Raw genomic sequence first — 12,041 nt, 5'->3', positions numbered from 1 at the left:
ACTGCCATCAATGCACTTGTGGTTTTTTTTTTTAAGTACTTGTTTGTTGACCCTAGCAGTCCTGGTGGCAGATGTGATGGTTTCTGTTCCCAGGTGTCATTCTATCCCCCCAAATATCCTATGAAACTTTTAATATCAAAAATCTGTTTACAAGACCTGCAAGAAGAGCATGAAAAAATGAAAATAAAGTCTTTATTCTCTGCAAGAATAGTCATACAAAGCAATGCAAAATTCTGTTGGCAGGACAAAGAACTGAATAGTCCACGTTGAGATGGAAATATGATGTTTAGCTGTAGAACAGTGACGCTTGAAGAAGACTTGGTAATAAAAATTGGCTCCGTGACTTTGAAGTTTAAAAAAAAAACAAACTCAAGAAGGTGTTGTAAAGACCTCCCGAAAACACATAAGTGGCCCAGAATACTGTTATCAGTGAAATAGCTGATTCATAGGGAAAAACAACAACAACAACAAAACAACAACAAAAACACCCACAGCACTTGTTACTGTTGAGTTTTATTTTCTCTGAGTTCTGACCTTTTATCTGTCTGCATCATGAACAAATACAGTGCTGCATTCTACGCTTCCATTTTTCTACAATTGGCTGGCAAGCGTTACCAGGGGATGATGCTTTTGTTCTCTTTCATGCCTCAAAGCATGAAAAAACCACCACTGTCCTTTCTCAGTGCTCTCTTCTTGTCAGTGTTGTACTTGAGTATGTTTCTGTGCCTGGGAGGTTTGTGGAAACTTATTGCATGTTTACAGGATAATTTGCAGAGAAATGTGTAGGCTGGCATTACAGGTAACTGATTTACAGATAAGTTCTGTTGGTTATTCTGCCTTGTAGTTCATAGCCAGGTTTCTCTTTGGAATGTTTTAGCAAAAGAGATTTTGTTGTTGTTGTTGTTTTTTTAGGCAGAGCAATTTTGATTATCAAATGATATTAAAAAGGAAGTTAAATATTCCTTGAGCTCTTTGCCTCGGGTTTGGATCTACTTCACTGAACAACATTTAAAATTTAAAACAGATATCATTTGCTATTATAATCCATAAAATTAATGGAGGCGCTGAACATAAAATCATTTTAAACAGATGGTTTAAATTACCAAAGCCACTTCAGTGCAGGTGCAAGCAAAAATACTGTCATTGCAGCTTCATTATCTGACAGAACATATTATACCTCACGGGAGAGAAAATGGAGTTTGGGAAAGGAGGAAAAGGGTCTTGATCAGAATCTCGCCTCTATCCATTTTTATTATTTGCTTCACGTGTGAAACAAATGCGAGGTTTTGGGATCTCCTTTGTCTAAGTATTGTGTAAAGATGCAAGAAAGCTTAATCTGAGACTGGCTGGTAAGTCTGTATAAGTGTGTAGTCAATGGACATATGCTTTGAGAGCAGGAAATCGCTTGTATTGCTTGACTAGTGTAACCCTTTAAACATTTAAATTAGTAAAAGAATAGCGTAAAGGCTGCTAGGGCTGTCTTGGGTGATATATAATTGCCACGGCATTTAAAGTACTGTCACACAGCAAAACTTCCATTTTGCTTCCCTACCCTTAGCAAAAGGATCATGTTTTATATGTGGACAAATTGCACAGCCACAAATTTGACAGTTTAAATTATGTAATGCGCTGTACTGTTTAGCTGAAAAATGTATTCATCAGCTAGAAACATAGCAAGCATTCTCGTCCATTTCTTTTTTTTCTACAAAAGATTCTTACCAAGGCCATTGATGCTTATTGAAAATGCCTTTCCAATGGATTTTTTTTCATCTTACGCAACAGACTTGACAATATTTAGTGAGGCATGGTGTCTCTAAAAGAAATGACTAATGTGTCTTGAGCTCCCTCTCTTGACATTTTATTATCCTTAAAAAATATTCCTGCCATTGGGGCATGTTCCGTATGGTATTTTGTGGTTGTTTTATTGCATATTTAGAGGGGGGGAAAAGGCAGGGAAAGAAAATGTGACATTTCTCACAAAGAACTATACGATGCAGTGCAAATATGATTTTCTTTGTCTAATTTATAATGCTGAGAGATTACAAGGTCGGGGAAATAGAATTTAGATGTTGATTCCTTTGGAGAAGGTGCCTCATTTCCTTAATTATATCAACGTTCCTGTTTAGCTTTAAGGGCTCTGATCTTTCATGGGACTGTGGATGCTGGTTGTGTGGCAGTCAGAACTGACTGCTAAGGAAGTACTGGACTTTGAAGCGAGTCAGAAAACATCTTGTTAGCAAGATGTGGGTAAGATTGAAAGGAATAAAAAGCTAATGTGAAATAAATTGCTTGCTTCTTGTCTTTGATGGGGCTTTGGTGGCTCATTGTAGCTGTCTTGTTCCCTTGCTACTGTCACAGTTTTCATTACTGTAGTTCTTTTACTTCCATGACCACTAGTGACGAACTTGCCACTGAAAGAGGGCTTTCTGCAGTTTTTGATAGATGTGAGTACAAAGAAGGAGGAGGTCTCTTTTGTTCCTGGCTGGTGCAGATGGGGTGAGTTTTCTCTCTGGGGATTCTTTTAAAACAAACAAACCAACCCTTTCATCTGTTCAAATAACCCCCCCTAAGAAAAAATAATTACAGCCAGGAGGTTTCTGCTGCTTGTCTTTAATCTTGTAGACTTCAGGAAAGGTGCCTGCTGATTCTGTCTTATCTTTTCTTTCAGGACAAGTGCTCCCCTTTCATCTGTGTGCTCTTTTGTCTGCTCACATACAAAATCCAATAATGACGGAAGTGGCAAACACTGGTGAAGCCCACCAGCTCAGGGCAGTGCTAATTTCCCATTTGCTCTCTTCCCATGTACAACTTATATTGCAGGCAGTGAGTGGCCTGATGGTTCTTACGTACTTTCCAGTCAATATCTGAAAATCTGTTGTTGGTTCCAAATTGTTTGAATAAAGTACTTTAAATGTGGGGTTTAAATTCTGTCAGGCTGGAGGCTGGGCAGCATCATTATTGGCTCTGTATTTAGTTTAGGGAGATGGTGATAGTAGGAGAAACAAATATAGAAATAAAACAAGAAATCTGAGTGTGATATTCTCTTTACTAGTTTGGATGGGTCTGTAAGGAGATGAGTTGTCTGGCTGAGCTGCATTATTGTAAGTAGCATTTCGGATGGACTGTAAGAAATAGCGTGTGACAAATAGGTTGCAACCTATAGGTGCTCCTGACTCTCAGCCTGTTGTTTGCAAGTCCAGAAGCCGTGTTCCTTTCTCTTGGTATGTGACAGAATACACAAAACTACACTGAATAATGCAGTCAAGATTTGGGCGAAGATTACATCTTCAGATTTTGGGAGGTAGCATACTAAGTCACTTCAGTGCCTGGGAAAATATCAGTGGAACAAAATGCTGATATATCTTTGACTTAGGTTTTATTGGCAGGAAGATGTAAGATATGTCCTCTAGTTTCAGTTTGTTTAACTACTTTTTTTTTGCTGACCAAGCCAACGAGGGCATAGATTTTGCACTACTACTAAGTTCTTAGATTTAGTCACTTGTCATCCAAAGTGAAAAGAGCTTTGTGTGTGTTTAATGTATTTTTTTCTTCTCTTGGCATTTAGCGTTTTCTCATAAATAACCTAATACATAACCTACTTTTCTTTTGATTCTGGTTATTTCTTCCTTTTAGCATGCCTTGTATGGTTTCTGCCTTGAACCACCAAGCACCAGACTCTACAGATAAATTTGCTTGTGATGTCTTTTCCAATGGTGGAGGGAGAAGAACTAGGAACTCTTTTCCTTTGTGTGGTAGTCTGTAAAAGCTGGATTACATTTCTGTATCTCTTGAGATGCAGAGGCACAGTGCTTAGCTAAGCGTCCTTCCTGCTAGGATACATGCATGGATGCATGTTCCTTAGACGTGTTACCTGTGCTCCTCTGTGCCTGGAAGGCATGAAGGCTGTCTCAAGGGGTGTCTGAGTTTTTCTGGGATAGATGTTCCCTGTTCTTCCCACCAAGAAAATCATGCTAGAGACTTGCTGGGCACCAAGAAATTTAATAGTGAAGCTGTCACCTGATGGTGATGAGCAGTTAAATGTGTTAAAATTGTGACCAGCATAGTCGACTATAATATGATCAGACTGTGTTGCAAATGTAAAACTCTTTTTTGGAATTAAGTTTGTAGATCACTGTAGATCTGATGATATTAAACTTGAGTTGTGTTGATTACGCTCTTACTGCTGCAAGCTTGGTCTCAGGCCTGGGGAGAGTTGAAGAGAAATGCCTAGTGGTGAAAATGGTTTAGGTTACTGTTACTGTAGTTGGAATTTAGAATATATTAAGCTATGGAATTCTAGCATTAGAAGCACCCAATGGCAAGAATCCAATTGAAGTAACATGCTTTGTTTAGTGGGGTATTTAGTCATATCAGTTTTAGGTCTTGATAGCTTGGATTCTCTTTTCAGACAGCATAACTACATCAAAAGATGCACCCCTATGGAAAATAAACAAAATAAAATGAGGTCCCATGTTAGTGGTATTTCTGTGATTGTGGTTTTGTGTATTCAATTTCATGCAGGAACTCTGACTACTTATAAAAGCAATAACTGAACAGATGCTTCAAAAATGCTGTAGGTCTCTATTGGAATCTCACTTGTAGACACAGAAGTGTGCGAGTTCCTGCTTAAGTGATCAAAACGTACTCTTTACTGATATGACTGCCAGATGTCTCTTTTGAAATGCTTTATCTATCTCAGTCTCCTTTCTTTTTAGTCCCATCTCTGAAATTGGAAATTGCTGCATTAATTATTTCGATTAGGATGGAGGCTGTTGCATCTGTATTTCAATAGGCAAACTTAAAGGAGCTGTAACTTGCAGTTGAGCTGCATTGAGGCCTGAATTTTACTGTGACAAGTTACACTTAATTTGGATTATTTATCTATAAAACTTTCAAATCTTTTCCAGTTGGTGGGTTTTCCTGGCTCTTTGAAGTTTTTATTTTACAAAAACATTTCAGTTTTTGTCAGGATGAGTAATATGGTAGTGAAGCCTTTCTTCTTTACCTGATGATAATGCCATGTGTTGGCTGTCAGTTGGCTGTCTGTCCATGTTTCTGACTATTGAAATTTTGTAGGCAGCAAGGTAAGAAGTGTTCTCATGTAGGAGCATTAAGTAGATTCTGAATAGTTTCCTTAGGAGAAAGGTGTGCGTTGATATCCAAAGTTGAATGCCTGCTGCACCTTCCAGGCTATTTATTAGGAAGATCTGTTTCTGAATTAGTAAATTGAGGTGATTTTTGGGTAGACCTGATAATTACCTCATTTATACAATGAAGTTGTCAACTTTGACAGAGCTAGTAGTCTCTTTCAGACAGTCCCCAAGCTTACTTGAGTCCTATGTGTTTGCACTGCCTTTATGTGAAACTCTCTGTATATGTGGTAGATGCATACATTTTCGGTGTATCTAATGTTAAGCATATTTGTATCCCTAACTTGACTTCTAAGATTGAGAGGTTAGGAAAAGCACTGTGAAAGCACAGGTTAGTATCCAGCTGAAACATCATTCTTCACCTGTTGTGCTTTTGTTATCTATTTTAGAAGAGTGTTCTTCACTCACACACAGCATCTTTGTTCATTTAAAATAAGATTTCCGTGTATAAGCAGAGTGCAATGAGCCTAGAATTGATGGTAAACTTAGAAAAAGCAACTTTGCAGCTTTTGGTGCTTGCTGTAGGATGGCTTTCCCTAGCTGTTTTTGCTCTGTACGCGCCTTAACAACCGCAACGCTGTTACGCAGTCGGCCGGTAGAGGGCAGTGTGTTCATGGAGACGTCGCCTTGTCCCGGTCTGCTGTCACTGCTGCAGATAAAGCAAGGCCTCTGCTTGTCACAGAAGCTGGCCTGATTTTATGGTCTTTTGAAGCCATCTGATATCCCTGTAAATGCCAGAGGTGTATTGCTGTGATGTAGCTATCTGATAGTCTGAGACAACAAGGTGATGACCAGAACCAGAATTTCTCTGAACAAGCTTCTTTATGTAAATAGAGGTTGGTTACGGGTCTGGGTAATCAGTCTAGTAATAGTATTCCTGTGATAAATGATATAAGTATATAATAATAAATAAAAACCAAGTTTCATATGACTAACTGTATTTCTCTTACTCTTTCTAGTGTTGGGTTTTTCCTTGCTGGCCTTCAGTTACCATGGGTATACCAGTCTTCATACTTGCTGGTCTCCTTGTGCATTTTGTCTTCATGGCCTCTATTTTTGACATCTACTTCAGCTCCCCTCTGGTTCATGGTATGACTCCTCAGCAAACTCCACTGCCACCTCCAGCAAAGCGCCTGGTACTCTTTGTTGCTGATGGTCTGCGGGCAGATTCTCTGTTTGAATTGAACAGCAACAATACTCCCCAAGCACCTTACCTGCGGTAAGTCCATCTGAAAAGAATTTGGATCCAGAATGCTTAATTTCTGGAGGTCGTTATTTGTAATGCTGGAAAGAGTTCTCGGAGGAATAAGAGAAACAAGGGCAGCTTTGGTGTCTTGGTACTTCTTTCTGCCTTTGAAATGACAAATTTTTGCAGTTGGTTTTTTGCAGCATCGAGAATTTGTCCCCATCTCTAGGAGCAGTGGTATGTAGCAGCTAGGAAAGAGGATATTCTTGTCATCAAGTGTCTTAGTTTTTCAGTTTCAGTAATTCAGCATTATTGTAATTTCTGGTGATAACACAAACCGTACATTAGTTTGTGAAGTCTGCACTTCTACTGCCTTTGTTTTACTTTTTCCTCTTTTAAAATGTATTCAAGTCAGAAATTGTCACTGGTGCTGAAAGAATGTGGGAGAGTGGAAGGGAAAAGCTGTTTCCAACCCCCCTGCCATAGGCAGGGACTCCTCTCACTAGACCAGGTTGCTCACAGCCCCATCCAGCCTGGCCCACTTGGACACTGAGCTACTGACCGCAACTGTCTGAGTGAGGCTGTCCAGATAATTCCTTATCCAGTGAGTGGTCCATCCATCAAATCCATTTTTTTTTTTCCTATTTGGTGACCAGGATATTGTGTAGGACAGTATCAAATGCACAAATTCACACAAATTTATTTAGATTACGTCAGATGCTTTTCCTTTATCCACTTAGGCTGTGACTCCATCAGAAAAGGCCACCAAATTTGTCAGACATGACTTGTCCTTGATGAAGCCATCTTGGTTACCACCAATCACCTCATCTTTGTTTTCCATGTGCCTTAGTAATGCCTTTAGGAGGATCTGTGCCATGATCTTGGCACATGGGGTGTTATGTTTCCCCTTTTCCAATCAGTTGGAACTACACCAGATTGCCATGACCTCTCAAATATAATGGATAGCTGCTCAGCAATGTCATCCCCCAGTTCCCTCAGAACCTGTGAATAGATCCCATTGGGTCCCATGGACTTATGCACCTTCTAGTTCTTTAGATGGTCTTGAACCTGATCTTCACTTACAGCAGGCAGATCTTCCTTCTCCCTGTTCTTACCTCTACTTTCTGCAACTTGAATGGTGCAGCTAGAGTCCTTGCCAGTGAAGACTAAAGCAAAGAAGTCACTGAATACTTCAGCTTTCTGCATATGCCTCGTGACTGTGTCTCTGATTTCCTTTCAGAGAGGGCTTACGCCTTCGCTGGCCTTCTTTTTAATCACTATTGTATCTGTAAATGTTGTTTCCTTTATGTCCCTGGCTAAATTTAATTCTGTCTGGGTTTCAGCTTTCGTATCTTGATCCCTGGCTTTTCTGACAACTTTTTTATAGTCCTTCCAGGTAACTTGTTCCTACTTCCAGTCCTTATAGACTTACTTTTGTGCCAAAGTAAGTCCAGGAGCATCTTGTTGATCCACAGAAACTAAACTTCCTGGCATTCTTGCCTGCCTTCCTTTTTCTTGGAATGCACTGCTGCAGGGCTTGGAGGAGATGGTTCTTGAATGTTGACTGGCTTTCTTGGGCCTTTCTTCCCTCTAGAACTTTATCCCATGTCACCCTGGCAAGCAGTTCCCTGAAGAGGTCAAAGTCTGTTCTCCTGAACTCCCGAGTAGCAAGCTTGCTGCGTATCCTCTTTTACACCCTAAGGATCTTCAACTCCACTGTTTTGTTGACACTGTGGCTGAAGCTGTCTTTGAGCGTCACGTTACTCACCAGCTTCTCCTTGTTGGTGAGATAAGGTCCAGTATAGCACCTTTTCTTTTGAGTTCCTATACCACTTGGAAGAGGAAGTTATCATCGATGCATTCCAGGAACCTCTTTAATTCTGGCGCCCTGCTGTGTTTTCCTTCCAACAGATATTGAATCACAGAATCACAGAATCACCCGGGTTGGAAGGGACCCCAAGGATCATGTAGTTCCAACCCCCCTGCCTAGCAGGGCCACCAAACATACATATTCAGATCAGGTTGCCCAGGACCCCGTCCAACCTGGCCTTAAACACGTCCAAGGACGGGGCATCCACAGCCTCCCTGGGCAGCCCGTTCCAGGGCCTAACCACTCTCCTAGTAAAGAACTTCCCCCTAACATCTAACCTAAATCTTCCCTCCTTCAACTTGGATCCATTTCCCCTAGTCCTGCTGTTGTCAGCCCTTTTGAAGAATTTACTCCCCTCCTGGGTGTAGGTTCCCTTCAGGTATTGATAGGCTGCAATGAGGTCACCCCGCAGCCTTCTCTTCTCCAGGCTGAACAAGCCCAACTCCCTCAGCCTGTCCTCATAGGGGAGGTGCTCCAGCCCCCTGATCATCTTAGTCGCCCTCCTCTGGACCCTTTCCAAAATCTCAATGTCTTTCTTGTACTGAGGGCTCCACACCTGGACACAGTACTCCAGATGGGGCCTCACAAGAGCCGAGTAGAGAGGGACAATCACCTCCCTGTCCCTGCTGGCCACCCCTCTCCTGATGGAGCCCAGGATCCCATTTGCCTTTCGAGCTGCCAGAGCACACTGCTGGCTCATATTCAGTCTCTCGTCCATCAGGACCCCCAAGTCCTTCTCTGCCGAGCTGCTCTCAAGGACCGCTCCTCCCAGCCTGTACAGGTGCCTGGGGTTCTTCCGGCCCAAATGCAAAACCTTGCACTTTGCCGTGTTGAACCTCATCAGGTTCACCCGAGCCCAGCCCTCCAGCCTGTCGAGGTCCCTCTGAATGGCATCCCTTCCTTCCACCGTATCAACCGCACCACTCAGCTTGGTGTCGTCAGCAAACTTGCTGAGGGTGCACTCAATTCCCTCATCGATGTCATTAATAAAGATGTTAAAGAGCACCGGTCCCAAGACAGACCCTTGGGGGACACCGCTTGTTACCGGCCTCCACCTGGACATAGAGCCATTGACCACCACCCTCTGTCTGCGGCCTTTCAACCAATTGCTTATCCATCGGGTCGTCCACCCATCAAATCCACTTCCCTCCAATTTGGAGATGAGGATGTGGTGGGGGACCATGTCAAAGGCCTTGCTCAGGTCCAGGTAAATGACATCGGTCGCCTTCCCTTCGTCCACCAATGCCGTCACTCCATCATAGAAGGCCACAAGATTAGTTAGGCATGACCTTCCTTTGGTGAAGCCGTGCTGGCTGTCTCGGATCACATGCTCATTCTTTATGTGACCGAGCATGTTGTCCAGGAGGATCTGTTCCATGATCTTCCCAGGCACGGAGGTGAGACTCACCGGCCTGTAGTTCCCCGGGTCCTCCCTGCTCCCCTTCTTGTATATGGGAGTGACGTGACCCTTCCTCCAGTCGTTGAAGTGGTTGAAGTCCCATGAGGACTGTCTTTGATGAACATGGAACTGCTCCTGTGTGTTTATAGAAGGCCTCATCCAGTCAGTCTTTCTGGTTGGGTGGCCTGTAGTAGACCCCTGCTACGATGTCTCCTTCCCCTGCCTTCCCTTTAACCCTAACCCATAAGCTCTCTGTCAGTTCCTCATCCACCCCCAGGTGGAGCTCCATGAACTCCAACTGGTCATTGATGTAGAGAGCAGCATTCCCTCCCCTTCTCCCCTGCCTGCTTTTCCTGAAGAAGGAAGAATACCCATGTATTCCTACATTCCAATTGTGAGAGCCATCCCACCACGTCTCAGTGATGCCAGCCCTTGTAGGCATGCACATGCTTGTAGCTCTTTTTGCTTGTTCCTCATGCTCCATGTGTTAAGTGTAAAGACAATGAAATGCCATCTATGTATCTCTTGTACTCTCTTGCTTGTGTATTGAAAACAAGTGTGAGCTTGTGAGATAATGAAAAGAAAATGTTGCTGCATGCTGTGTGCTGTAGAAGGTGAGGCAGTCCAGGGCACATAAAGTCTATTTTTTTGCACGTTTGTTACTAAGTTCCGTGTGTTCATTTTCTTACTTGCTTTAGTTTGTGGCATAACAGATAATTTCTCATGCAGGTGTTCTGTTAAGGAGGAAAGATCACCTTTAAATGAACAAGATCTACTCATGTAGCAATTTGCTATAAATAAAAGCAATGTTTTTCACCAGGTATATAAAGTTAATAAAGATTCATTGGGTTTAGAGCAGATTGCTGGCTGATGTATGCTAAGTACCCAGGCTTTTCTTCTGCAAATGTTCTTGAAAAATCTGTTATCCATCAGCGTTCAAGTAGCTGCAAGGGACAGCAGGTGGTGTGTTCTGAACTGCTGTGATGCTGCTGCTAAGGACTACAAGAAAAAGGTTCTAATCCTTGTCAGTCACGTTTCATACATATTACTATATCATATACATCACTGCTATGGGTAGCTAATGTTTGTACTATCAAGGAAATGATTGTTTGTTTTTTTAATTTCCTCTCAATGAAGGGCTTTGAAATAATTCAAAATGACTAAATGAATTTTGAGAAGGTAAAATACATTCTGGCTGTAGTCTGCTTGCCTTGTGTTATTGTTAACTTCAGGTTTGGTAATACAACCTCTCAGAAGCAAAGATAAAGGATTACTTTTTGACTTTAGCAAAATTGATTTGGGAAGTAATCCAGAGGAGTAGAAATCAAAGTCTAATTAAAACAATTTCCTACCTGTTGTGACAGTGAAGTGAGAGGAGAGCCAAAATTCTTTTATCTTTGTCTTAAGTCTTCCGCTAATGTAATACATCTTGATCAATCTCCAGTGAGAATAAATTAGAAACCACTTCAGCTGATACTAAAATCCTTTTTCTCAAAATAGTATCCATTTTCAACATGACCTGTCTTAAAACCTGGCTGAGATGATAGCTAGGAATAACATCAGAACATTGTATGACCTTTTTCATTTTTCACTGTAATATTTGAGCTATTCCAAATAGTCTGTGAACTTTAAAGTAGGCCTGAGAATGTGAGATCCAATATGAGTTTAAAAAAAAAAAAACAACTATGAATCCAATGTGCATATTGAAGCCTTAAATGTTAGCTTTTAGTTAGATTCTTACTAATGAGAAATATGTTTGAAATTTAGTGTAAAATTTCGTAATAACAGCTGTATAAAATCAAAGTGGATCTGTCTGTTAAAAATAAAAGTGCGAAACATGAACTTGGAGTCTAGTTAGTCTGTATTCATGTTTAATAACAGTAGCACATTTTGTGACTTATGCCTCAAAGAGCAAAAACAACTTTTCCTAGTGGTTTTGATTCTGCAAATTGCTTTGGATTTGCTCAGAAGATTCTTTTTCTTTTTTTTCTTCCTGAACATTACTGTATGATATGGCAGGGTGCATTTTGATTTCTTTTCCCTTCACCCCCTGCCCTGACAGTGGGCAGTAAATGTTTCTCTGCTTCCAGAAGATGGAGACAAGAAAACAGCCTATAATAATGCTCATTTTCATGCTCTCTGGCACATTCCAGCTGTTTATGTCTTTAGCAGACAAGAATAGTTTGAGGTCGTTTCTCATGCTTGGGCTTTGTCTTCTATTTTCTTTGGTGTGGTTTTTTTTTTGGTTGTAGTTACTGAGCGTACAAAATTCCTAGACAACTTCTGTATTTATTATATATGTTGAGAATGTACTTTACTTCACATCACTGTATCTGCAGAAAGCCCAGGGTTTGCTTGTATTTTTTGTGTTGCTCAAATGAGTTGTACCTTACACTTGCATTTGGTTTATAGATTTTTGTTGCTGGCTTCCAAGAT

The 12,041-nt window shown here is 41.3% G+C and overlaps 1 protein-coding gene across 3 annotated transcripts in view; it reads left to right on the top strand.

The window, feature by feature from the left end:
• Positions 1-12,041, top strand: part of PIGN (phosphatidylinositol glycan anchor biosynthesis class N) — a 104,506-nt gene that overhangs the window by 4,665 nt on the left and 87,800 nt on the right. For all 3 annotated transcript variants that reach the window (XM_048938523.1, XM_048938522.1, XM_048938521.1), the window contains exon 2: positions 6,110-6,369. In XM_048938523.1, coding sequence (XP_048794480.1) covers positions 6,143-6,369 — 227 coding nt within the window. In that variant the 5' untranslated portion in view covers positions 6,110-6,142. The remainder of the gene's footprint in view (positions 1-6,109; positions 6,370-12,041) is intronic.

The sequence above is a fragment of the Lagopus muta genome, chromosome 3, assembly GCF_023343835.1.
Source record: "Lagopus muta isolate bLagMut1 chromosome 3, bLagMut1 primary, whole genome shotgun sequence".
NCBI lineage: Eukaryota > Metazoa > Chordata > Aves > Galliformes > Phasianidae > Lagopus > Lagopus muta.
Note: the sequence above shows the minus strand (reverse complement) of the source record. Positions and strands in the feature narration are given on the sequence as shown.